Consider the following 24527-nt stretch of genomic DNA (forward strand, 5'->3'; position numbering starts at 1 on the left):
AAACAGCTTCTTCTCAACATTAAATTCAACCTAATCTTGACGAGTTCTTGAAGGCTGGTGGAATGGATTTGTATTCAAGGAAAGAAAGACCATGAAAAGAAAATTTATCGTAAATACGCTTACTTGTACGATTACAAACCATATATTTAAGAATCGATAGAACATGTTTGATTTGGATATGTAAAAATTGACATGAAAATACCTGTGTTTGTGAACAGAAAATTGAGTCCCCACAGCAATAACATATGCAGTTAGAGTCCTCGCAATTTGACATTTAAAATCCCAAATTACACAATATAAAACTATGGAGAATGTGATTTATAATCTTCAATGATGTAAGCATAATCTCAATAATGGAAGCACTAAGCACTTGTTAATCCAATAGCATATATATATGTATATACATATGATCAGTTAGCCACCAACTAAATATGATATGTGACAGATTCTGCATCCGAAAGCAATCTTGACAGTAACGATAGCAGCCAACCAAACAAATATAGACAACAACGACGACGAGGAGGAGATAGTTCATAAGATAATTTCTTACAATACATACAACATTGTTCGCTGTCTTTCAATTTGATTCAAGAAATCTATGCACAAGCCCACATTTTAATTTCAAAATAAGTAATAACAGTAACTGAAGCTCTTCTCTTTCTTGATCTTCTTCAACTTGAGGTTCACCTTCTAGTACTGTTTTTCAATAGTTCCAGAAACAATCAAGGTCCATAGATTGGACTAATGTAGAAGGTGGTGCCTCTTGTTCATCAAATGACCTTTTTCCCACTTCAAGATTTGACATGACAGAAGAGATTTCAGTGTTCATATCTGCAGCGCTCTCTTGTGAGACACTGGCCATGTCCCTTTCAAACTTGGAACTTTGCTGCTTCATGTTTGAGCCTTGTTTCTCAATCAAGGCTTTTACAACTGAGTGATCTTGAATAGAAACAGAACCTGGATATTGTAAATCTCCTGTTGCTGCGACAGCCTGGGGAGAGTAGAATGAATTCAGAAGTGGGATTCGAGGAAAAACCTCTGAAGGGTTTGAAGAAACTGCAAAAAGATGATTGTTGAAGCCATCGGTTGTGTCTTGTTGGCTTCTTTGATCATCACTGAGATTGGAGAAGCAGGGCACGTAGGCCGATTCGGCCACGGGCTTAATCTTGTCATTTGAGGGTGAGGACTCCGTCAATGGTGGCAGACCATAAGGGCTAAATTCATTACCAAAAGAACCTAGTCTCACTAGACCTGAAATATAGGTCTTCTTTCCAGCCGAGCTCTTTTGAAACACCCTGCAAATCACGCATTCATTCTACAATACAAGAGCAAAAATCCATCAGCATAACTGAACAATAAAAACAAAAAGAGTCAGAATGATGAACAAAAACAGATGAAACAAACAGAGGAGAGGGGTGTACCTTGGCAGTTTTGGGGAGATTGTGGGCAGAGAATTTACCCTCTAATCTGTATTCATGCATGACCCAGTTGGTTTTCTCTCCTTTAGGGGCTCTACCCTTGTAGAAAACAAGGGTCTTTTTCATTCCAACCAGTGATTTTCCTCTGTAGATCTCCTTATCTTTCCCCGTGGCTTTCCAGTAACCAGCTTCAGTTGCCCTATTTGTTCTGAGACCTGTTGGGTACTTTCTGTCCCTAACACAGAAAAAGTACCACTCTTTCTCTCCCATCTTCGCCTTCCCTTCATCCAAACAAAACCATGGCCATAAGAAAGAAATCCCAACTTACCATAATCTCTATGAAGAAAGATTGAAAGAAATTGATCAGTTGGCTTAAAGACTTACATGGCAGTTCCCAGGGTTCAGCCTTGTTCAAGTCCACATCTCCGATTGCTCTAGCAGAGAAGTTGATGTCAAGAACCTTCTTGCATAAGTAGTGAGAAATAAGCTCTTCGTCAGTCGGATGGAACCGGAATCCAGGAGGCAAATCCATCTTACCATCATCTTCCTTGCCAAGTCCAGAAATGTTTTCCATATCTTGAAACACTAAAACCCTCGTCTTGTTTTCTACTGGAAGACCTCTGTTTCAAAAACTATTTTTTCTTTATCTGATTAAGAAGCTAATAAACTCCGAGAATTCAACCCCTACCCTCGTATATAACCTCTTGTATCAAATGGGAACTGACCAAACAAGACTAATTCTCTAGGTTCAAGGAACCTTGTAGAAAACAAGGCCTGAAAGAATTCAATGGAAAGTGAACAGCTAAATGACAGAGCAAAGCGTAATAAAGCTATGGGAAGTTAGGAAGAAAGGTAGAGATAAATAGAGAAAAGGGAAGGGGAGGAGCCATGGAATTAAAAAGTTAGAAACCTGAAAGAGGGAGAGATCTCAAGAGAAAAGGCTATAGATGGGAACAGAGGCCCCTAAATACTTGTTATTAGAAAGCAAGAAACGTGCTATGTAAAGCCACTTTTTGGTAGGTTGTAGTCATCTATCTTTTTACCATAGGTGTTAGAAATTTAATAATCAGCTACAGCATTAGCTGACTTGGCTACTTATATGTCCACCCAATGTGTAAGAAAATAAAATCTCAGGCCTTTTCTTCACTTTTCCTAGCTTTTGATGCGTTTCCCACCTGAGGTCTACCTGAATTGGTGAAGAATTCTGTGCCATTTCTCCCTTGGCCTTCCTCTCCCCCCATCTGTGCCTTGCTGGCTTTTGTAATCATCCGAGGAAATACGGATGGGATATCCGCTGGGTCATCCACCTTGGCTCTGCTTTCATTAGCGGAAAATCCTGCACTGTTCCTCGGGTTTTCCACCAGTCTCCATCATTTGTGCCGCTCTGGCTTCTGCAATCACCTGGAGAAGTTCCAAGGGGATAGCTGCTGGTCTGGTTACTGACAACCCTTTTGTGCATTTAACTCTGCGAGAAAGACTTTGTACTTTTGCTAATTTCATGTCTGGCAGTCCTGAAATCACTAGGATTTTTTTTAATCACCAAAAGCACAGTAAATGAAAAAATGACCAATTCAATTAGGTTCAAAAATATTTTGTGATATTTTTTTTTAATTATATGGTGCTTCTCAAATAAGAGATTATCATATTTCACAATTTTCTATCTCAACCGACTGATTAGTTAAATCCGATTATATTAACTAGTTAACTATTGTACATAAAATATATAATCTTATAAAAAAGTATCCAAATAAATTTTATAAGTCAATTTTTTTTTCCAACTTGTTGATTAAAAATATATTCTAATTAAAATATTAAAAAATTATTATTTATATAATAAAATTTTTTTTTAACCAATCATATATAAGTATATATAAGTATGATATAAATAAATAAAAATCTACTCTAAATAAATTATATAGATTACCTAACATACATTTATGTATTTATGTATACTCTAAGTTCAAAATCCAAATTTCATAGCAAGATACAACAGAATCGAAATCCCGGCCTTCTCAAGATCCCTCATCAACTCATTTCAACATTACAAACTCAATTAATGAAATGTGCTAGAATTTACAATAACAAACAGCAGTTCAACCCAAATAATCACATCAGAAAACACTAAATAGATTCATTTGAGAATAGAAAGAGCCATCCTGATTCAATTCCTTAACTTTGGTGAAACCTGTGGATGCTGCCCTGGATCTGCATGGATTTTTCTCGATAAGTGACAGGACGATATTTTAACCGAAAAGTTGCAATTTCTGTGCACATGCCAGGGTGCTTACCTTGGCTTTTCTCAAGCTGAGTGGCAGCTGAAGAATTTGACTGGCTTCGACGGGATCAAACACAGCTGAAGAGACCAACATTCTACGCACCTATTTCACTATCCATCAAGTGATAAAAAATTGCCAGAATAATCTCTAACAGATTTGTGCAATTCCAGCTCGCAACATTTCTTGAACCACTTGTTCAATGATATTCTTTTGGGCTGGAGGATATCTATATTGCTTCATATTAACTGGCTCTTCCCCTTCTTTAAGCACAGTTTTGTGATCATGGGTTCTCTGAAGGGGTAATCTTTCAGGTTCTGCAGATATATCTTCAAATTCTGTCAGCACAGATTGCACTTCTGCAGGTACCACTTCAGTAACTTCTAATTCATGAAGCTCTATTTGATCATCCAACAGAGTCCATTAACTGACCAAGTTGCAACCAGTTTTGTTGGCCTTGATCACAAATCATTTTTTCTGCAATCTTATCCTCTGCAGTTCCTGTCATCCTTGCAGGTTTCCCTTTCATGACTAGCATTTGCCCTTCCGGCATAAATTTCATCCATAGCTTTTGGTCAATTCCATTCTATATCTCTCAAGCCATATAACCATTCCACACCTAAAATCTTGTCATACGCTCCCAACTATATAAAAAAAATCCTAGTCTTGAAAAGCTTTTTCAGCATCTTCCACAAAAATCCAAGTCCATAAGGATATTCATTTCGCACTTTCTTTTTCCTCCCTGGCTCTCGTTGTTCTAAACCGAGTTCCACCAGACATAACATTGCTGGAAATTTGGTATAATTCTCCAGAATAGCTTCCAATTCTAATATTACAAGATCCTCCAAACATAACCCAGCACCTCCATTCCAGCATGAAAATCTAGCCTAAGTTTATTCACATAAATAAATAAAATAAATTGTAATTGTTTCTCTTAATTATTTTTAATTGTGAAACCAGTTGGCCCAAGAGGAAGTAAAAAAAGGCTTAAGATGGCATCACTTATCTCATGTCTTTTCTTGCCCATATAATAAGGTTTGTTGGAGCCCAGACAAGTTGCTTGCAGTGAAGTTTGGTTTGGGCTGCAGCCTTTTTTATTTTTTTAAATAACAGAATTAATTGGGCCTCCTTGAGCTTGTTTAATGGGTTTTCTTTGGCAGGATGCTTGTGGGTTTGAAATCCCAGTAAACTTAATCATAGCATTAATGGTTATTGAACTTAATTTCGGTAGGACAGAACAATTAAATTCGATTAATTTTATTAATTTTTTAATAATTTATTTAATTTAGATAAACTTGATTTAAATTTTTATTGACTCGATAATTTCATAGCCAAACTTTGTTTCCATTCTTAAATCTGATTTAATATTTTTTAAAATTTAAAATCCATTTTCTAATATCTTTAAATTCGATTTACTTTCTTAGATTTTTAATGATTTAGTTAATTAAGACAAACTTGATTCAGATCTGACGGAAAAAGATGAAATATTATTTTTTTATTGACATAATAATTCAATAACAATATCCTTTTTTAAGTTAGTTCTTAAATCAGATTTAATATTTTCTAAAATTGCAAATCCATTTTCTAGTGTGTTGTGCCTAAAATCCATCTTCCCGCGTTTTTTTAGTGCACAGGATAATAATTTGCAAATAAGTGAGAGTTAGGTGCCTTAGGCATGGCTTTATGGAAGAGTAGTTATGATTATTTTTTTATTAAAAAATATATTAATAATATTTTTTTATTTTTAATTTTTTTTTAAATAAATATATTGATTTGAAAACATAAAAAATATATTAATTTTAAGTAAAAAGTTCCAAATTTTTTAAAAGTATTTTTGAAACATAATGTTAAAGATATAATATAAAAATAAAATCGGGTTAAAAAAAAAATTCCAGGTGATTTAGTTAAGATTTATTATAACTTATTGACTATTTAATTTTTTTAACAAAAATAATATAATTTTACTTTATAAAAAAACTAAAATTACGTTATTGAAGTTTGAAATCGGACCATCAAAACTATAGATTCCTTTCTTACGTGTCATGAGATCCCCCGTATGTTTGGAAACAAGTGGCAGGGCAAAACGGGTAAAGAAATTTCTGGACAAGGAAAGAAACTTGGACCCGTTTTCTCGGAAAGGAATATTCCAAGCATAGCAGGGTCCTGGACCGGTTCTCTTGGAGAGGAGTCTCCCAGCGTGTCAAAGTCTTGATTCTTGACCAGCACGCAAACTTGGTCTCCAAGCAAACAAATCAAAAATATAAAATTATACAGCTCATAATAATAAATGCCTCACTGTTACTTCTCCTTTAAAAAAATTGAATCTGGAAACTTCATGATCCTTGCGATTATCATTATGCCCTTATCACCACACGACGCCGTATAGAAATTCTAAATTAGCCACCCTGTACTTACTTCATTGCGTTCAATGAATTTCAAAGGTTGAGGGAGTGTTTTTTTTTTGTTTATTCTGTTTTAAAATTATTTTTTATATTAAAAAATACTAAATTTATTTTTTTAGATTTTTTTATAATTTTAATGTGTTTATACTAAGGATAAAAAATACTTTAATTGCAAAGTATTTTTAAAAAACATATTACATTATATTACTAAATACATACTTAATCATTCCCTTGAAAAGAAGGTTAATTATCGATAATTCTTGCTAAATGTTTTTGATGATGTTTTAATTAATTAATTAAATCTCACTCAATAATATTGCAATTTCTTCTGTAATTATTTGAGTTGGTTTTTTTTATAGAATTATTACTTTTAATTTTGTTTTTTTAATTTTAGAATAATTTATAATTGATTCAATGAGTTTGATCCATTTAATTTAGAGAGTATAATAATTTCTGTATTCAGATGTTTTTTAAAAAGATGCTTGTCCTAAAATATAAAATATAAAAGAATTATTTTAATATATTTTTAAATAATACATATTTTTAAAAAATATCTTAATATTAAAGATGAACTTAAATACATGAATATTATGTAATTTTAGTAAATTTGGTGGAGACACTCATGCGCATCTCATGAGCAAATTTAGGTCCAAAAAATATCTCAAATTGGCAAAATAAGAGCCACCCACTTCTCCTAATTTTGCACTTTACGCCTTCCCTTTCAACCTCCACCGCCACCGCCAGCTAATTATTATAAACATAACCCTACAATTAACTAAAATTAGGAAATTAACCCCACACGCTAAATATATATAAATAGAGGAGAAACATCTCTTAAACCCCAACAAACAAAAAGACCAAAAACTCCTTCCTCTTTCTTTCTCTCCAAACTTTCTAACAATATAAACCTCCAAGAAAACAAAACTTCCCTTTTTGTTACATTCTTGATCTTTCATTTTGAACTAGATCTTGACCATCAAGATGTTGATGGCAAGTCGCGAGGGAGCCTCCAAGTTGGTGAGTTCCATGATGTTGGTTTCACGTTCTTTCTCAACAGCCACCGCCCGTGGGATACTAGCCAAAGAGGCCGTCCCAGCTAAAGCGGTGGGGTTTAATGGGGATGTTGTGCGTAGGAATATTGGTGAGTTTTGGGTTCGGGGTTCGGTTTTTGGGTTGAGGCATGGGAGTACTGCGAGTTATAGCGGGAAAGATCAACAACAGGAGGAGGTGAAGCATAGCCAGCCGGTTGCGGAGGGTGGTGATAAAGCAGAGGAGAAGAATGCGATTGTTAGTTACTGGGGTGTTCCTCCTAGTAGGGTAACTAAAGAAGACGGAACTGAGTGGAAGTGGAATTGTTTTAGAGTAAGATTGTTTCTTTCTCTAAAGCTTTCATTCTTTTGTCTTTTGTTTTGGTTTTACATTGATAAAGACTCGTGGGTTCTTTTTTATGTATGGTTTTGGTTTCTTAAATCCAAGTTTCATGCTTTCATGATAAAAAAAAAAGTTTTTTTTTTTTCTGGGACTTTCTTGGTTACTGTCAAGGTGGTGTCTGAGAGCAGGTTGAAGATATGCTCTCTTTCTTAAGTTTTGTGCGGTAAGGATTTGTACTGGACAAGATATATATGCATAAAAAGTCTTGTGCAAATCTGTGTGTGTTTCTTTTTCTTGTTGGTATTTGAAGATTGATCTTGTGCTTATGGTTTGTTATTTGAAATTGAAGCCATGGGAGACATATTCTGCTGATTTATCGATTAATCTGACGAAGCATCATGCCCCAGTCACTTTTTTGGACAAAATGGCTTATTGGACTGTCAAGTCTCTCAGATGGCCCACTGATTTGTTCTTTCAGGTATGGTCGATTCATTTTACCCTCTTTCCTACTGTTATTTTGATCAAATCAATTGTTTGTTTTTTTTCATGTTCTGATCTTTAGATTTCATAAACTGTGACTGCGCATATTTCTTTGGATTGACAAATTATGGAAGTCTTTTTTTTGTTGACAAAAATTTTACGATTATCCGTGAAAATATTGCAGTTGGACCCTAAATTTTGATTTCTGTGTTGGTTTTTGAGGCAATACAGGATGCTAGGGATAACCCTCTGTTGTTGTCAGAACTACAGTAACAGAGGACAACTACAGATTGATAGAGGAATATCCTATTGGTATGTATCCATGAAATGAAATTGTCAAGGGAAAAACCAAAAACTGGGTTTAAGAAAGGTAGCTCTATTGATTTCTTGCCTTTCTCAAAGGGAAAGATAAAGGGATTCTGTTTGTTACTGATAATGAATGAGCATCGCAAATGGGTCATAAATGTGATGATTAGTTCTTAAATACCAGGAATCAAATGTCTATAATTACCAAATAGATTGTTGGATGTGCAAGGCAAATTTTGAACAAATTTTGATGTATTCTTTTTTCTGTATGTAACAGAGAAGGTATGGCTGCCGCGCAATGATGTTGGAGACTGTGGCAGCAGTGCCAGGAATGGTAGGAGGCATGCTGCTGCACTGCAAGTCCTTGAGGCGATTTGAGCACAGTGGAGGATGGATCAAAGCGTTACTTGAAGAGGCTGAAAACGAGCGAATGCATCTCATGACATTCATGGAGGTGGCAAATCCCAAGTGGTATGAACGTGCTCTGGTGATTACTGTCCAAGGTGTTTTCTTCAATGCCTACTTCCTTGGCTACCTCATCTCCCCGAAATTCGCTCATCGCATGGTGGGGTATCTCGAGGAGGAAGCTATTCATTCTTACACCGAGTTCCTGAAGGAGTTGGACAAAGGCAACATTAAGAATGTTCCAGCTCCCGCCATCGCTATTGATTATTGGCGCTTGCCTCCTAACTCCACCCTCCGCGATGTTGTTGAGGTTGTTAGAGCCGATGAAGCTCATCACCGTGATGTGAATCACTTTGCATCGGTGAGAATTCGATTGAAATTGTCCAACTTCATCAAGATTTTTCGACTGAGGCCTTTCCTTCTCTGCATAGATTAAATTAATCATTCATTTTCTGCTTCTAACACCGCCCTTTTTTCTTTTTCAAATTCTAATTTATTGTTCTTGAATCACTTGCAGGACATACACTATCAAGGACGCGAACTGAAGGAAGCTCCTGCTCCTATCGGTTACCACTAAAATGCTTGCTTGCTGCCACTACCAGGAGACAGGCGGAAACTTTTAACTATAAAACTGTGTACAGAAAAGTGAAGTTTTTTTATTAAATTAATAAAAGTTGAGAGTGGTATGGTTACGGACTATTGCTGTCCTGTTCTATTCTGCTGTGAAATTTTACGGACTATTGCTGTGAAATTTATGTTGCAAATAACTTTGTTGACTACTTGAATTTAATGTAAGCCTACTTCCTTGTAAATCAATGTTGTGCTTGTTCATTGTTTGCCTGGTTTTGGAGCTCAAAGAGTTAGCTAGCAACTGTTGATGGCACTGGTCATAAAGGACTGGTGATCCCCAGATGATGACAAATCAAATAAATATGATTCCTTCAGATGATTATGGATACCAATTACCTGTTGTTGGTGGTGATTATTGGCTTATGAGAAATCATCTAAAGCACCCAAAACATTCTTCTTGATTATAGGCGGCTTGTATTTAAGCATGCAAAATGCTTTTCCTTCTGAACCATCCCTGGAAACATCTTCATGAGAGAATTTCAATCCTTGGGCCTCACCCATCAAGCGACGGCCATCGGTCATCCTCACATCTTTGTTGGTTGACCCTTGAGCCTAATTTCCTAGGAATCTCTCAGGGTTTCAATCTATGCCCAGGAACGGGCTCCCATGGCCTTTGGCATATGATTAAAGAAAAAACCTTGGTTACCTGCAACTTGGGGCCTCAAATCGGTTTGTCATTAAGAAAAAATAGAGTGATGATTGAGGCAACCTAACCCCAATTAAAAACCTAGGTTCATCAGTGCAATTTAAGATAAAACTAGGGTACAAAATTTATTGATTTTTTTTATTTAATATCATTATATCGTTTTGATTTAAAAAAAAATAAAAAATAACATGACTTATTTAAATAAGACTATAATAATAATTATTTTATTCTTATTTAATTAAGCAATTTAAAAACTAAAAGTTTTTATAATAATATTTTAAAAATAAAACAATAATAAATATTATCTTTGTAAACATGTCCTCTTTGCACCTTAAGTTTTAAAAATATAAAAATCCACGCTAAAATTATTTAGTGACATATTTTAGTTCTCAAATATTTTTTTTGCGCAATTATATTTTTTTAGGCCAAGTGAAAAAATAATTGCCATCAAATTTATTACCTGATGACAAGATTGAAAAAGAAAGAACCAAAGTGGAAAATGTGACAAAAATAGATGGCAAATTCAAAGTTATTATAAAAAGTTTAATTTAGTTCTATAACTTTAAAAATTTATATTTTGATATAAAAAATTATTTTTATTATTTTCTGATTTCTAATTTGAAAAATGATATTAGAAAGAGAAAATCAATAGTGATATTAATTACAACCATTAAAATAATCATTTTAGTATTAACAAGTTTTATTTAATAAAAGAAGTTGTGATTAACAAGCATGCTTGTGCTTGTGCTAAAGCATGAAAGCGAAAATATACAACCCTTGCTGCTAATTTGCAATGTAAGCTTAAATAAGAGTTTAATTAATTATTTATAAACATGGTTGGTTTTGGAATAAATGCCGAGTATTAGACTGATTTTTTTTTGTGTTTAAGAAAGTTTTTTTAAAATTTAAAATTTTTAATTATTTTTTCATGATTTTGTATTGTTTTGATATTGTACTAATATTAAAAATAAATTTTTAAAAAATTAAAAATATATTATTTGAGTTTCTTGTTTTTACTTCAACATGTGTTTGGTAATGTGATATGTAATATCTTTTAATAGTATATTTTAATTAAAAATATATTTTTTCATAAATAAATATACACACACACAACCTTTATTCAATGGAAGCTGAAATAAAAGTTTAATTCCTTATTTATAAACATGGTTGCCTTTGGAATAAATGACGAGCGGTGGTTAAGGAAAAGATGGTGTATTTTTTTTTTTTGTTTCTCGAAATATTTTTAAAAAATTTTGTTTTTTAAATAATTTTTAATTAAAAATATATATTTTTAGATTTTTTTTAATTATATCAACACATTAGAATTATTGAATAATATAAAAAATATAAATTTAAATTTTTTTATGAAAAACAATTTGAAATCAATTTTGAAAGGTTAAATATGAAAATAAAGGAGGAGAAAGGAAATAAGAATTTAGTTTAAAAATTTAGATAAATTTATTGTTCCAATATATAGTAAATCAAGTATTTTTACAGTATTTTTCTTACGGGGTTTAATTTCTTGTTAGTTTAAGAATTTTGAAAAAATTACTGTTTCAATGACAATGACTCAATGATATATATAAATCCAAAATCTCGTAGTCATGGGGTTTGATTTTAATATTTTCTAATGATTTGGATCCAAAATCTGTTTTTCTAAAGTATAAAACTATACAATCCTAGATTTATAATTTACAAAAAAGCATTGCGTTCATCTAGAATTTTATGAAATCCCATGCAAGTGAGAATCTCATAAACAAAGATTAAACTTTCACCAAGAACCTTTTTTTTTAATATATATTTAAATCCATAAACAGGGGTATATTTCATAATTAAATATTTAAATTTTATTTTTATTTTTATTTTTATCAATTGACTTGATTATTTTTAATAATTTCACTGTCAAATGACTAGATATGTTATTTACAAGAAATTTACTAATATGTCTATAAATAATAGCAAAAATGCCAAAATCTTAAAGAAATAAAAATAAGTCATTATTGTCGCTGGTGTTCAACATTGTGGCGATCCTCCACTCACTTGAAAAAATATGTGTATATTTTTAACAAAATATAAAAAGACAGAGAATTCTTATCTCTTATTAGTGAAAAATTGGAATGAGAGTTGTCATTCTGTCTCATTATAATGGGTGACCAACTCAGATAAAAAAATATGAAGAAATGGTCGAGTTATAATGGGTTACCTATCCAAAAATAAAAAAAGAAATAGTGGTTGTGTTGTAATGGGTGGCCTACCCAAGTAGAGGAATTGTCGCATTGTAATGAGTGACCTACCCAGATAAGAAACGTAAAGAAGTAATTGAATTGTAATAGGTGGCCTACCCCCCTTAAAAAAAAAAAAAGTGGTCGTGTTGTAATGGGTGACTTACCCAAATGGAGGAATGATCTCATTGTAATGGGTGACCTACCTAGATTCAAACATGGAGAAGTGGTTGAGTTGTAATGGGTAACGTATCTAAAATGAGAAAAACAAAAAAGTGGTCATGTTGTAATAGGTGACCTACTCAGATAGAAGAATGATCTTATTATAATGAGTGACCTATCCAAATAAAAACATGAAGAAGTGGTTGAATTGTAATGGGTGACCTACCTAGAAAAGATGGTGAGGCCTCAAAGACGCACTCAAAATGAGTTAGGGTTAAAAAACACACTACTCAAAAGGTGAGGACTCAAAGGCACACTGGAAAGGAGACAGGGTTTATAATACCTAAGTTGTGAGGGCTCAAAGGTGCACTTGAAAGGAGGCAAGATTTAAAAAATGCATTACCTAAGTGGTGAGGGCTCAAAGACACACTTGAAAGGAGGCAAGGTTTAAAAAATGCATTACCTAAGTGGTGAGGGCTCAAAGACACACTGAAAAGGAGGTATGGTTAAAAAACGCGTTACCTAAGTGATAAGGGCTCAAAGGCGTACTCAAAAAAGGAGATAGGGTTAGAAAATGCACTGCCTAAATGATAAGGGCTTAAAGGCACACTCAAAAAAGGAGGTAGGGTTAAAAAACACACTATCTAAGTATTGATGGTGAAACACTGATCTGTCAGTGTTGGAAGCAAATACATTATAATTGAGATACATGTATACTTGCTTAAGAAATATAAACCCCCATTTCTTCATAGTGTCTTTCTTTTTCTCAAAAGTTAGAGTGTTAGTAGTAAATTTCGATGGCTTTTCCACCCTTGCTTACTCAAGTCACATATTGTGATATTAACTTCTGAAAAGGGTTTGATGCCATTATATTTCTTTGTCTTCCAACCTTTATCTCAAATGTGGTCAATTTTACCCGATAATTTTTTTAAAAAGGAATCATAGAGCCAGCCCTACTAAGTGTTTGCCCCCAGCTTGATCATACCCCCTAAGTGTTCACATTGGGTTTTTTTAAGGGATGAGGTTATGTGAAAGAAAGTTTGGGTTATTTACAGGGAAATGTTTCCATGTAAATTCTTAGAACTTCCAAGTTATTCCAACCACAAAAATCATTTTGATATTGGTTCAAAATAAATTTATTCTCAAGAATTTAAACGATTCCTATTGATAGGTTCTTGAAGTGATGAAAATGTTTTGAAGCTTTCGGGTAAAAGATGAAGTGACATCCAGTTAGTTATAAAAAGTTAAAATTTCAATTTGAGGGTTATTGAGAACTGAATCTATTCAAAGCATTTATTTTATTTGCATGAATAATGATTTGACTCGCATGAGAAAGCACTACCTACTGATCCAAATTGCTTGCCTTTGATCAAAAAAGGCTTGATTAGGTACATAATATAGGCTTGGGCTATTGGTTATAAAAAAAATGATATTTTACAGGCTTAAAAAGATGATTGAGGGATTTCAAAACTAAGGATCACTTGTGCTTATTCCCTAACCTTTTCTTATGACTTTTTTGCCAAAATGGATTTCATGCTCCCAAGTGTCGGGTTTGAGCTCTTTCTCTTTGTTTTCTTCATTTTTGTTTGGTTGAACATAATCACCTCAGTTGTTTTTATGAGAAACTCAAATCTTTTTAATCCTTTAGGTTTTTCAATATAATTACATGATCAATTTCAACATCTATCTTTATTGCTTTTTCTGGATGATAATGACATGATCAATTCCAACATCTATCTTCACTGTTTTGTCTAAATGAAGTCTTTTCTTATTAATGGTCTTCAAAACCTCTCTTATTCTCCCCCTAGTGTGGGGTGTAATCCTATTCAAGGTTATTTTAAAAAAACATTACTATGCTTAAAATGAGACTATAAAGGATAAATTTTAGCCTTATTAAAGGATTTTCAAATATGGTCTTTCCTCATCTCAAACTCAATACATTGAAGATCGGTAGGTCTTGCTTTCATACATGTATGCAAAATGATTTACTCAGTCAAATAAAACTCAGCTTATGAGTCACTTCACGGTATTGTTTATCTTTATTTTTTGTTTTTATTTTAATTTTTTTGTTTAAGGAATCACTTAAATTTTCAGAATGTATTTGTTTTGGAAAAATACCAACATGATTTTTTTTTTTGTACTCACTTTAGAGATCCCAAAAAATATCCTTGAAAACAAATGAAGTTATGGTTTTTGGAAGAAAGAAAAAGAAAACACAGACGAATTCTTTATGTTGTAGTTTTGTGAGCAAAAGTTGTGCTCAAAATGTTGTTTACATGTAATCACAACAAAAAGAAGTGTGATATGGACACAGGAAAGCACATGATCTTATTTTACAAAGGCTCATTAGACATAGACATAGACAGTTTTCTTTAAAAGCATGAAATAAAAGGCAATAATAGGGCAGACTTTATTGGTGAATTTGTTCTCACGCTAGCCTCAATAACTGTCGGGGTTGGTGTAGGTGTCACTGAATACACAAATGTTAGATTTTGTTGAGACTCTTGACCATATCCGCTTATTTTTTTTTCAAACTGAACTGTAGTAGGAACCTAATTAAAGGTGACCGATCGGGTAGAAGGACCTTCACGAAAGGTATTTCTTAGTGATTACTCAATTAAGCTAGTAAGGTGAGCCACACTTGTTTTTGGAGACTCCAATTCCTCTTAAAAATAGGCATCACGTTGAGCATGCTCTTCATCTTCCATGATTCTTGCTCGAAGTCAAGTGTTGTAGACTTTTTAGGGACCTATATTTCAACCTGCTATGTATGCATGCTATTTACAATGAAATAAGTTATGCACTTTAATTTATATGATGAACTTACCTTTTAAAGGGTAATATATGATTGCATTACTTGCATAATGAAACAAGAATCTTGCTTTTTTATCTAAACTCTACAATGAAAATTTTCTGCGTGGTGATCATTGTGTCAACCGCAAATCTTGATTTCAAGATGCTTCTGGAAAGGCTCATTTTGATGCAAAACAAAACAAAACGTAGGGAGCATACATCCTAAAAGCAAGTTCTAAAGTCTTTTATGCATGACAAGGGTAGGTTGGCTATTCAATCTCTAAAAAGGTCTTTTACTGTCCTAGTGATTGCCATCGTAAAGGCAATATGAGGGCTTAGTAGGTAATGGGATGGCATGTGTACCAATCATTATTAGTTTAAATAATAAGCGAAGAGTTGGAGTTTACACAAACTTAAACCTTGACTTCAAAGTCGTAAGGTAAATTGCTAGTTCCTCACTTAACTTAGAGTTTTCAATGTAACTCGTACAAAAATACAAATGATGCATTAAACATATATAATGCATGAACAAATATGTATAAAATAAAAGCGCTTAAAAAAATTGGTGTATTAACAAATACAAACCAAACAAACAAAACATAATAAACAAACAAAACAAAGCTTAGTCTACAAGGTCCCCAACGAAGTCTTCATTCTATCGCACATATGTGGCATCACGACGATCATCCACCTTTCAGGAAAAATGTATGTGTGTATTTCTGGAAAAATATAAAGAGACAAGGAATTCTTGTCTTTTATCAGTGAAAAATTAGAATAGGAGTCATCACCTAATATTTTGGTAATTAGGAAGCTTAACTGGTCTCAGAAATCGAGTACGGAGACCAGTTGCGTAAAGAGAAGGTATTAACACTCCAAATACACCCTTTCTAAGGTAGGCTGCATTATTTTGTCTAGTAAAATCTAAAGTCGTGTTGTGGTTTCTAATTATTGGTCTGTCTAAGATTCAAGACAAGCCCTTCTTAATAAGAAGGTTTTTGTCTAAATGTGGTAAAATCTAACCATTCTATTGTCTGAAAAAAAAAATTAAATATTTAGAATATATACTACGTGTAATGTTGTACCCCCGATACTAAGAGACAAACAAAATAAATTTTTTGTTATTTTTAAAATTTTGGTCAATGTTTTTTTGAGTTTAATAAACTGATTATTAAAGCCATAATGCATGCTAAAAAGATTGTTTTTTGGTGTATAAAAAATACAATATGATTGTTTTAGCTTTGAGACACTTGACTGTATGTATAAAAACATTTTTTTTCAAATTTTTTGGTATTTTTGGAAGTTTTGATGAAAACCAGGTATTTTTAATATCGGATTTGTATTTTTCAGTATAAAATACAAACTGATATTAAGCAAACAAGGTATAAATAAAAAATTGAGAAATTATAAATATTAAAAAAATTATTTTTTAATTATTTTTGAAATGGACTGGATCTGGCCTAGATCAGTGGGCTGGGCCAAACCCGACCTATAACCAAATGGGTTGGTTACTGTGTCTAAGCACATTAACCAATTCGCTATTTGCTGCAGAATATAAATTAATTCACATTCTGCATGCGAGTGCAGATAGCAGCCAAACAAAGGAGAAAAAAACGGGGTAATAGGAGGTTGCCTATGGTGGCGTCAGGGCGGTGATGCTGGTGGCAGAGGAGTTGTTGTCGCAGTGGCGGTGTTGGTGGCCGGCAGTACTTCCCCTCCTTCTTCCTTTATTTTTTTGTTCTCTTCTTTGTTTTTTCTGTCTTCCCCCTCTCTTTTCTCTTTTTTCTCTTCTCTTCTCTATTCTTTGTCTCTCTCTCGGTCCCTCTTTTTCTTTTTTGATCTAGACTCCCTTGTTTTTATAAGCAAAAACAGGGAAAACATATGGATGGGGCAGCCACTGTGCTGCCGTCCTTTTAACATGTGGCAAGTGGTCGGCAAGTCGGTGTCTTTTTGAAAAAGAGAAGTCGGTGCAAACAGGGGGAGAAAAATTTTCTTCTTCCCCTTCCTCGCGGGTCCAAGGGAAGAAAAAGATCTATAGTGCTGTCAAAATAACATCGTTTTGGGTTTTTTTTTTATGAACAATGCATGAAACGATATCATTTTGGACAAAACACGTCATTTAATTTAAAAGAAAAAAATGGCAAAATATGTTAAATTTCACATTGGTCCTCAATTTGTTATTTGTTTAATCAAGTCCAAAATTTTAATTTTAATTTAAAAATCAATGCAATTGCATCCCTACCAAGAATCAAATAGTAGCCCTGAAGTTGACCGCCTTTTTCACTTTGGTCCTTAGTCTTAAAATTATGTAATTTGATCATCAATTAAGCAATAAATTTCTAATTTATTCAATTGGGCCCCTGATCTGATTTTAATTACAGCCCCTCTATTTACGCGTCGTTTTTAATTTGGTATTTGGTTTCAGATTTTTTTAATTAAGTCTCTAATTGACTATCAAACTTTAATATTGATGCAATTAAGCTCTTGATTTGATTAAATTAACTCTATAAAATTATAATTGACCTCAGAACTTTAATTTCTTCCGATTAAGGCCTAAATTGACTTCAAAATCAATTTTTCTTGCAATTAAACTCTCCATAAATTCAATTAAACCTTTAATGAAATTTAAATAAAGTTCATAAACATCTGATTTTAGACTTTTCTTCATTAAATTAAATTTTCTTTGTCAACAGGGTTGTCATTAGTCAATAAAATACTGTCAAATTTAAATCTTTATAATTTTGAACCTCCTCAATCAATTTTTAATCATTTTTAAGGTAATTTGGTATTTTTTTATTGTTTTTCTTTTTATAATATTTTTTTTATATTTTTTTCATGCAAGAGTCCAAAAATAGGTTATGACGAATACTATGAACACAAGTAAAAAAAATATATAGATTCTATCTTACTTAATTTTAAAAGGTTTCCTCCTAGACATATTGTAAGCATAAATACCACATTTAATTATTAATGAGATGATATACTTAAATAAATACCTCATCTATATTCAATGAACATCTAGAAGCATTTGACTATGAACTTTTTTATACATAACAATTAAAATACCCAATTATTAAATTCACAAAATAAAATCAAAGACTTACGACAGCATAGATATTTTGACATAGAGAATAAATAGTACACTTAGGACCAAAAGAGGCTTCAAAATTGTCAAGCTAACAAGTCCTCACGATTCTCACCAGGAAAAAAAACAGGACCTCAACTCAGTTGTACTTCATGAACGTCAACTCAGTTGTACTTTCATACTTCATACCGTTGTAGGCATAAAATTATTAAATATTAAAAAAAAACAATGCCCGTGACATTCTCAATGTACGTACATTGTGTCTTAAAATACTGTCGAACACAACAATTTATATATATATTTAAAAAAAAATAAAAATTTTTGCTGACAGACAAGAACTGGCGATTGAGAAATACAGACATCAAGTAAATATTGTATTTACAAAACATAACCTCTTTTCCCAACAACTGATTAGATAAGCTTGTAAAAACTAAAGGTACTATAAGGGTGTTTCATCTAGATAGATTATATGAATAATTTAATATATATTTTTATAAAACATTGTAATAAATTTAGTTTTTAGAAGAGATATGGTTATGTCAAACTATATTAGTATTTTAAAACAGAGATAACAGGAAATGTAATTAAAAGACTAAACTCAAATCTTTTTAGGAGATTTTACAAATAACTTTTTTTAGGAAGCCACCACATTGTTTAAGGAAATTTTATTATTTTATTATGTCTTTCTTATCCACTTTCTTGCCAATCTTGTTAAATTTCATGTTTGTTACGTTTTTTAATATATTTTTTTCATAATTTACTTAAAAAAAACTACTTTTCAGCGAATAAATAAAATCTAAAAAGGTATTTTATCTAAACAAATTATATAAATAATTTAATAAATACTTTTATAAAACAGTATAATAAATTTAGTTTTTTAAAAAGATATGATCACACCAAACTATATTAATATTTTAAAATAGAAATAACAGGAGATCTAATTAAAAGACTAAACTCAATTTGTTTTAGAAGATTTTACAAATAATTTTTTTTAGGAAGCCACCACATTGTTTATCAGGTTATTATTGGATTTTTTGAGATTATATTTAGAAGTTATTTTTTGAGGCAATTTTATTATTTTATTATATTCTTTCTTATCTCAATAATCTAAATGTGGAACTTTCTTGCCAATCTAGTTAAATTTCATGTTCGTTACGTTTCTGAATAATATTATTTTAAATGTCACGGTTTAAAAATTGTGATACGAATAAAATACACTATTTTATAAATTATCTTATTCCATCAACATCTTAAATTTATTGTGTTAATCCTAAATAAAAAATCAATAAATTTATGGAGTGGGAGAAAAACTCGGACCCGTTCTCCTGGGAAAGGAATATTCCAGCATGGCAATGTCTTAGGCAGTCTCCGAAACTTGTTCTCGAAGAAAAAATAAAAAAATACTAGGGCGTTCTGGCGCCACGATTTGCATTAAAAAAATAAAATAAAATCCTTCGTGCCTGAAAACTTCATGGCCATCGGATGCCTTTCTCTCTAGACGACGCCGTACAGCGAAGCTAAAGTAACCCCCCTGCACTTGAATTTGAATTACCATGTATTTGAAGGGTTTAATAATTTTCTTGAAACGAGTTTGAAAGTTTAATTATCACTTAAATGTCTTTATCACTATGCATTTCTATTTAATTAACTCGTACTCCATATTGCAATCTTCGGTTATTATTTGAATTGTCCTTTTCGGTAGAATTATTGAGGTTCATTTTCTTCATATAAATAAATTAATTCAAAATACATTTTTACTTCTAGAAAGACAAAAACTAAGATATATATATATATATATATAGCTGTATTTTTATCATTTCACATATTTTTTTTTAATTTTAAGCTCGTAAAAGGTATTGGTATTTTAAGTTGGAAAAATAAATTTTTATTTAAAATAATTATTGGTAAGTGGTGTCTGTAATTTTGGATGGTATATACAGCATGTTGAGTAGCTAAATCTTTTTTTTTTTCATTTTGTTTATATTTATTTTTTTTATATAAAAATATACTAAATTAATCTTCATACCCAATTTTTTAAAATTACAACCCATAACGGAATACATATTGTTAATTAGTAATCAATTGGTTAGCGGTCCAGGTGGGGGATTGAAAGGGGGGTTTGTAATATAAAACTAGAAGAAGTGTTTGGCTCTGATTTTGCCAGTTCAGATAATTCAGGGCAAGCTGCAAAACCTAAATTGGCCACACTTGTACTTGCTAGATGGTATTAAAAAATAAAACTTGTACTTTGTTTATATATATTTTTATATTGACACACTTGCTAGATGGTACCAAAAACATGAAGCTTCATGAGACATGCAGGCATGAATAATTAATATATATCTTCTTAATTAATTTTAAATTAAGAACCTAAACATAACCCTAAAATTAATTAAAATTAGGAATATATACTCTGTTAGAAGCTCAAAAGATAAGCATGAACTATATATATATATATATTGTACATTGTTAGAAGCTTCGTGGCAGAGGCATGAATAATATAGAGGGAAAACATCTCTTAAACCCAACATATAAATAGAGAGGGAAAACAGCTCTTAAACCCCAACGAAATAAAACGACCAAAAGCCTCCCTCTTTCTTCCTCCCTCTCCAAACTTTCTAACAAAAGAATTACTGCGAGAAAAGAATACTTCCCTTCTTGTTACCATTCTTGATCTTCAAGATGTTGATGATGGCAGGTCGCGGAGGAGCCACCAAGTTGGCGAGTTCCATGATGTTGGTTGCACGTTGTTTCTCAACAGCCACCGCCCGTGGGATGTTAGTCAAAGAGGCTGTCCATGCTAAAGCGATGGGGTGTCAAGGAGATGTTGTGCGTGGGAATGTTGGTGAATTTGTGGTTCGGGGTTCGGTGTTTGGTTTGAGGCATGGGAGTACTGCGAGTTTTAGTGAGAAGGATCAACAACAGAATGTTCGGCCGGTTGCGGAGGGTGGTGGTGTTGATAAAGAGGAGAAGGAGGAGACTGTTAGTTACTGGGGTGTTCCTCCTAGTAGGGTTTCTAAAGAAGATGGAACTGAGTGGAAGTGGAATTGTTTTAGAGTAAGATTGCTACTTTCTTTAAAGCTTTCAACTTTTTTGTCTTTTGTTTTGCTTTTCATTGATAAATGCTCATGGGTAATTCTTTTTCATATATGGTTTTGGTTTCTTGAATCAAAGTTTCATGCTTTCGTGATAAAAAAAGTTTTCTTTCTTTCTTTCTTTTTTTGTTTCGTTGGGATTTTTTTAATAGATATATAGAATAAAAAATCTTGTGGAAATATGTGTGTTTTTCTTTTTCTTGTTGGGATTTGAAGATTGATCTTGTGCTTATGGTTTTTTTTTATGAAATTGAAGCCATGGGAGACATATTCTGCTGATTTGTCAATTGATCTGACGAAGCATCATGCCCCAGTCACCTCTTTGGATAAAATGGCTTATTGGACTGTCAAGACTCTCAGATGGCCCACTGATTTGTTCTTTCAGGTATGGTTGATTCATTTCACCCTTCTTTTCTTTTGTTATTTTGATCAAATCATTTGAGGTTTTTTTACTCTTTAGATTTCATAAAGAGCTTCTGCTCATATTTCTTTGGATTGACAGATTATGCAAGATTTTGTTTTTGGTGAACAAAAATTGACTGATTATCCATTAAAATGTTGCTGTTGGACCCTAAATTTTGATTTCTGTGTTGTTTTTTGAGGCAATACAGGATGCTAGGGTTATCCCCTCTGTTGTTGTCAGAACTGCAGTAACAGAGGACAGCTACAAATTGACAGAGGAATATCCTGTCAATTGATTGGTATGTATCCATGAAATGAAATTGGTAGGGGAAAAATTATCAAGGTAAATGTTCTTTCATGAATACTTACCAAAAACTTAGTTTAGGAAAGACGTTTCTATTGATGTCTTGCCTTTCTCAAAGGGAAAGATGAAGGGATTCTGTGCATGTGTTACTGATCTTGAATGAGCATCAATGGATTACATTGACTATAATTAAAAAATAGATTGTTAGACGTGCAAGGCAAATTTTGAACACAAATTGATGCATTAAGAAAAAACTTGTCTTATCTCTGTATGTAACAGAGAAGGTACGGCTGCCGCGCAATGATGTTGGAGACTGTGGCAGCAGTGCCAGGAATGGTAGCAGGCATGCTGCTGCACTGCAGGTCCTTGAGGCGATTTGAGCACAGTGGAGGATGGATCAAAGCATTACTTGAAGAGGCTGAAAACGAGCGAATGCATCTCATGACATTCATGGAGGTGTCAAATCCCAGGTGGTATGAACGTGCTCTAGTGTTTACCGTCCAAGGTGTTTTCTTCAATGCTTACTTCCTTGGCTACCTCATCTCCCCCAAATTCGCTCATCGCATGGTGGGGTATCTCGAGGAGGAAGCTATTCACTCTTACACGGAGTTCCTGGAGGAGGTGGACAGAGGCAACATTAAGAATGTTCCTGCTCCTGCCATTGCTATTGATTACTGGCGCTTGCCTCCTAACTCCACCCTCCGCGATGTTGTTGTTGTTGTTAGAGCTGATGAAGCACATCACCGTGATGTGAATCACTTCGCATCGGTGAGAATCCGATTGAAATTGTTCGACTTCGTCATGATTTTTCAACTCTGAGGCCTTTCCGTCTCTGCATGGACTCAATTAATCATTCATTTTCTGCTTCTAACACCGCTCTTTTTTCTTTTTCATATTCTAATTTATTGTTCTTGAATCACTCGCAGGACATACACTATCAAGGACACGAACTGAAGGAAGCTCCTGCTCCTCTCGGTTATCACTAAAATGCTTGCTTGTTGCCGCTACCAGGAGACAGTCTGAAACTTTTAACTATAAAACTGTGTTCAGAAAAGTGAAGTTCTCTGAGTGATTTAATAAACGTTGAGAGTGGGTATGGTTACGGACTATTGCTGTCCTGTTCTATTCTGCTGTGAAATTTATGTTGCAAGTAACTTTGTTGACTGCTTGAATTTAATGTAAGCATGCTTCCTTTTTATTCTTGTGTTAATTTAACAATTATGAGATTAAGAGTTTTTTTTATAAATATTTTAGAAATAAAAAAACATTATCTTCATAAACATCTTCTCTTTATTTGCTTAAACTAAAATTATTTTAGTGATAAATTTAGTTTTAAGGAAAAAAAAACTAAGGGTTAGTTTAACCGTTTATATGAATAATAAATAAAATTATTTTATATTTTAATTATTTTATAACAACTTTATGTCATAGCATAGTTGATTGAATTAAGCATGAAGGAGGGTAATGTTGTGGGTTTGATTCTGGCCAAGAGCAATAAAATACATATGTAAAGAAAAAAATAATAAATACCAACCTAGCTTTAATTCTATCCTTTAATGTAAGATTGTTTTATTTAGTTTTATTTTTTAATACTGAATTGATGATAAATCAATTTTTTCATGTAACAAAATAAAAAAATTCATTTGACCTAGTGAAATATATAAATTAAATTGTGAGTTTGATGAATCAAATAAGATGAATATAGTCAATTAATAAAATCACATCAAAATAATTCTTATACAATTTAATTTAAAATTATATTAAGCAAAGAATTGGATTGAAATATTTAAATCTAAACTATTATACGGTGCTTAATAACAATACCAAAATATTTTTGATGATCTAAATATTTTTTACATTTCGAAAAATTTGAGTCCAAGCCATGGCAGCGATAGCACAGACTTGTGTACTGTAGTTATTCACCGACTTGTGTTTCTCATAGAAGTCGTCCCTGATATGGGCAAATTGCGATCAGCAATAGCAAAAAATATACACAGTCGCAAGAGAATCTGTCATGAAGGGGACTGGAATTGGGGAGTGTGATCTCTCAGCTGGACGATTATTGACAAGTATTTTTCATAGGAAAATCCAATTTAAGTGTATATTATATCCAGTCACCCCCCAAGAAACTCAGAATCCGCCAGCAGCAACAACTCTGTACTGTGAATCAAGCCTGGATCTGTCATGGAACCACTTAATTTATGATTACAAGGCTTATCAAACCACATCTTTCGAGTTTAAAGCTCTCCCTCTGCCTCTGACAGGAAGGTGAAATGATATCAATCCATGATCTCAGCTGCAAATGCGGTCTCAACTCCTGAGAATGGCCATTGATGCTGAAGGATGCAAACATCAACTCCTGAAATGATGACATGTTCAAGCTGGCTTTCTTGGCCATTGTCTTGATCAGCTCATTTTGTTAGTCTCTATCTCTCCCTTAAACCTGAAAATAAACTGCTATTATCTTCTTCCTTTTCTTTTTGCTGCCGGTGACTGCTATATGCTCAACTCTTGATGGCAACTAATGCTAACATAT

At 32.8% G+C, this 24527-nt stretch overlaps 3 protein-coding genes across 3 annotated transcripts; 2 read left to right on the forward strand and 1 right to left on the reverse strand.

The window, feature by feature from the left end:
• Positions 1-373: 373 nt before the first annotated feature.
• On the reverse strand, positions 374-2406 carry LOC105109008 (NAC domain-containing protein 100-like). The gene is made up of 3 exons (XM_011003569.1): positions 1803-2406; positions 1422-1699; positions 374-1315 (listed from the first exon to the last, which is right to left on the reverse strand). The coding sequence occupies exons 1-3, from the start codon at positions 1990-1992 to the stop codon at positions 704-706; spliced, it is 1080 nt and encodes a 359-aa protein (XP_011001871.1). The 5' UTR covers positions 1993-2406; the 3' UTR covers positions 374-703.
• A 4513-nt stretch (positions 2407-6919) lies between these two features.
• On the forward strand, positions 6920-9383 carry LOC105109010 (ubiquinol oxidase 2, mitochondrial-like). The gene is made up of 4 exons (XM_011003571.1): positions 6920-7455; positions 7814-7942; positions 8528-9016; positions 9173-9383. Exons 1-4 carry the CDS (start codon positions 7075-7077, stop codon positions 9230-9232), a joined length of 1059 nt encoding a protein of 352 aa, XP_011001873.1. The 5' UTR covers positions 6920-7074; the 3' UTR covers positions 9233-9383.
• An 11283-nt stretch (positions 9384-20666) lies between these two features.
• On the forward strand, positions 20667-23189 carry LOC105109009 (ubiquinol oxidase 2, mitochondrial-like). The gene is made up of 4 exons (XM_011003570.1): positions 20667-21247; positions 21542-21670; positions 22271-22759; positions 22918-23189. Exons 1-4 carry the CDS (start codon positions 20873-20875, stop codon positions 22975-22977), a joined length of 1053 nt encoding a protein of 350 aa, XP_011001872.1. The 5' UTR covers positions 20667-20872; the 3' UTR covers positions 22978-23189.
• Positions 23190-24527: the final 1338 nt, after the last annotated feature.

The sequence above is a fragment of the Populus euphratica genome, unplaced genomic scaffold (assembly GCF_000495115.2).
Source record: "Populus euphratica unplaced genomic scaffold, PopEup_1.0 scaffold204.1, whole genome shotgun sequence".
In the NCBI taxonomy this organism is placed as follows: domain Eukaryota; kingdom Viridiplantae; phylum Streptophyta; class Magnoliopsida; order Malpighiales; family Salicaceae; genus Populus; species Populus euphratica.

Excerpts from the sequence above, each read along its gene's own strand:
- LOC105109008 (XM_011003569.1), bottom strand. The coding sequence starts at position 1,992 with ATGGAAAACATTTCTGGACTTGGCAAGGAAGATGATGGTAAGATGGAT. Across the intron at positions 1,700-1,802 it reads TGAACCCTGGGAACTGCCAT|GGAAGGCGAAGATGGGAGAG; the intron begins GTAAGTCTTTAA and ends GTTTGGATGAAG. Across the intron at positions 1,316-1,421 it reads ATCTCCCCAAAACTGCCAAG|AATGAATGCGTGATTTGCAG; the intron begins GTACACCCCTCT and ends CTTGTATTGTAG.
- LOC105109010 (XM_011003571.1), top strand. The coding sequence starts at position 7,075 with ATGTTGATGGCAAGTCGCGAGGGAGCCTCCAAGTTGGTGAGTTCCATG. Across the intron at positions 7,456-7,813 it reads GGAAGTGGAATTGTTTTAGA|CCATGGGAGACATATTCTGC; the intron begins GTAAGATTGTTT and ends TTGAAATTGAAG. Across the intron at positions 7,943-8,527 it reads CCACTGATTTGTTCTTTCAG|AGAAGGTATGGCTGCCGCGC; the intron begins GTATGGTCGATT and ends TGTATGTAACAG.
- LOC105109009 (XM_011003570.1), top strand. The coding sequence starts at position 20,873 with ATGTTGATGATGGCAGGTCGCGGAGGAGCCACCAAGTTGGCGAGTTCC. Across the intron at positions 21,248-21,541 it reads GGAAGTGGAATTGTTTTAGA|CCATGGGAGACATATTCTGC; the intron begins GTAAGATTGCTA and ends ATGAAATTGAAG. Across the intron at positions 22,760-22,917 it reads ATGTGAATCACTTCGCATCG|GACATACACTATCAAGGACA; the intron begins GTGAGAATCCGA and ends AATCACTCGCAG.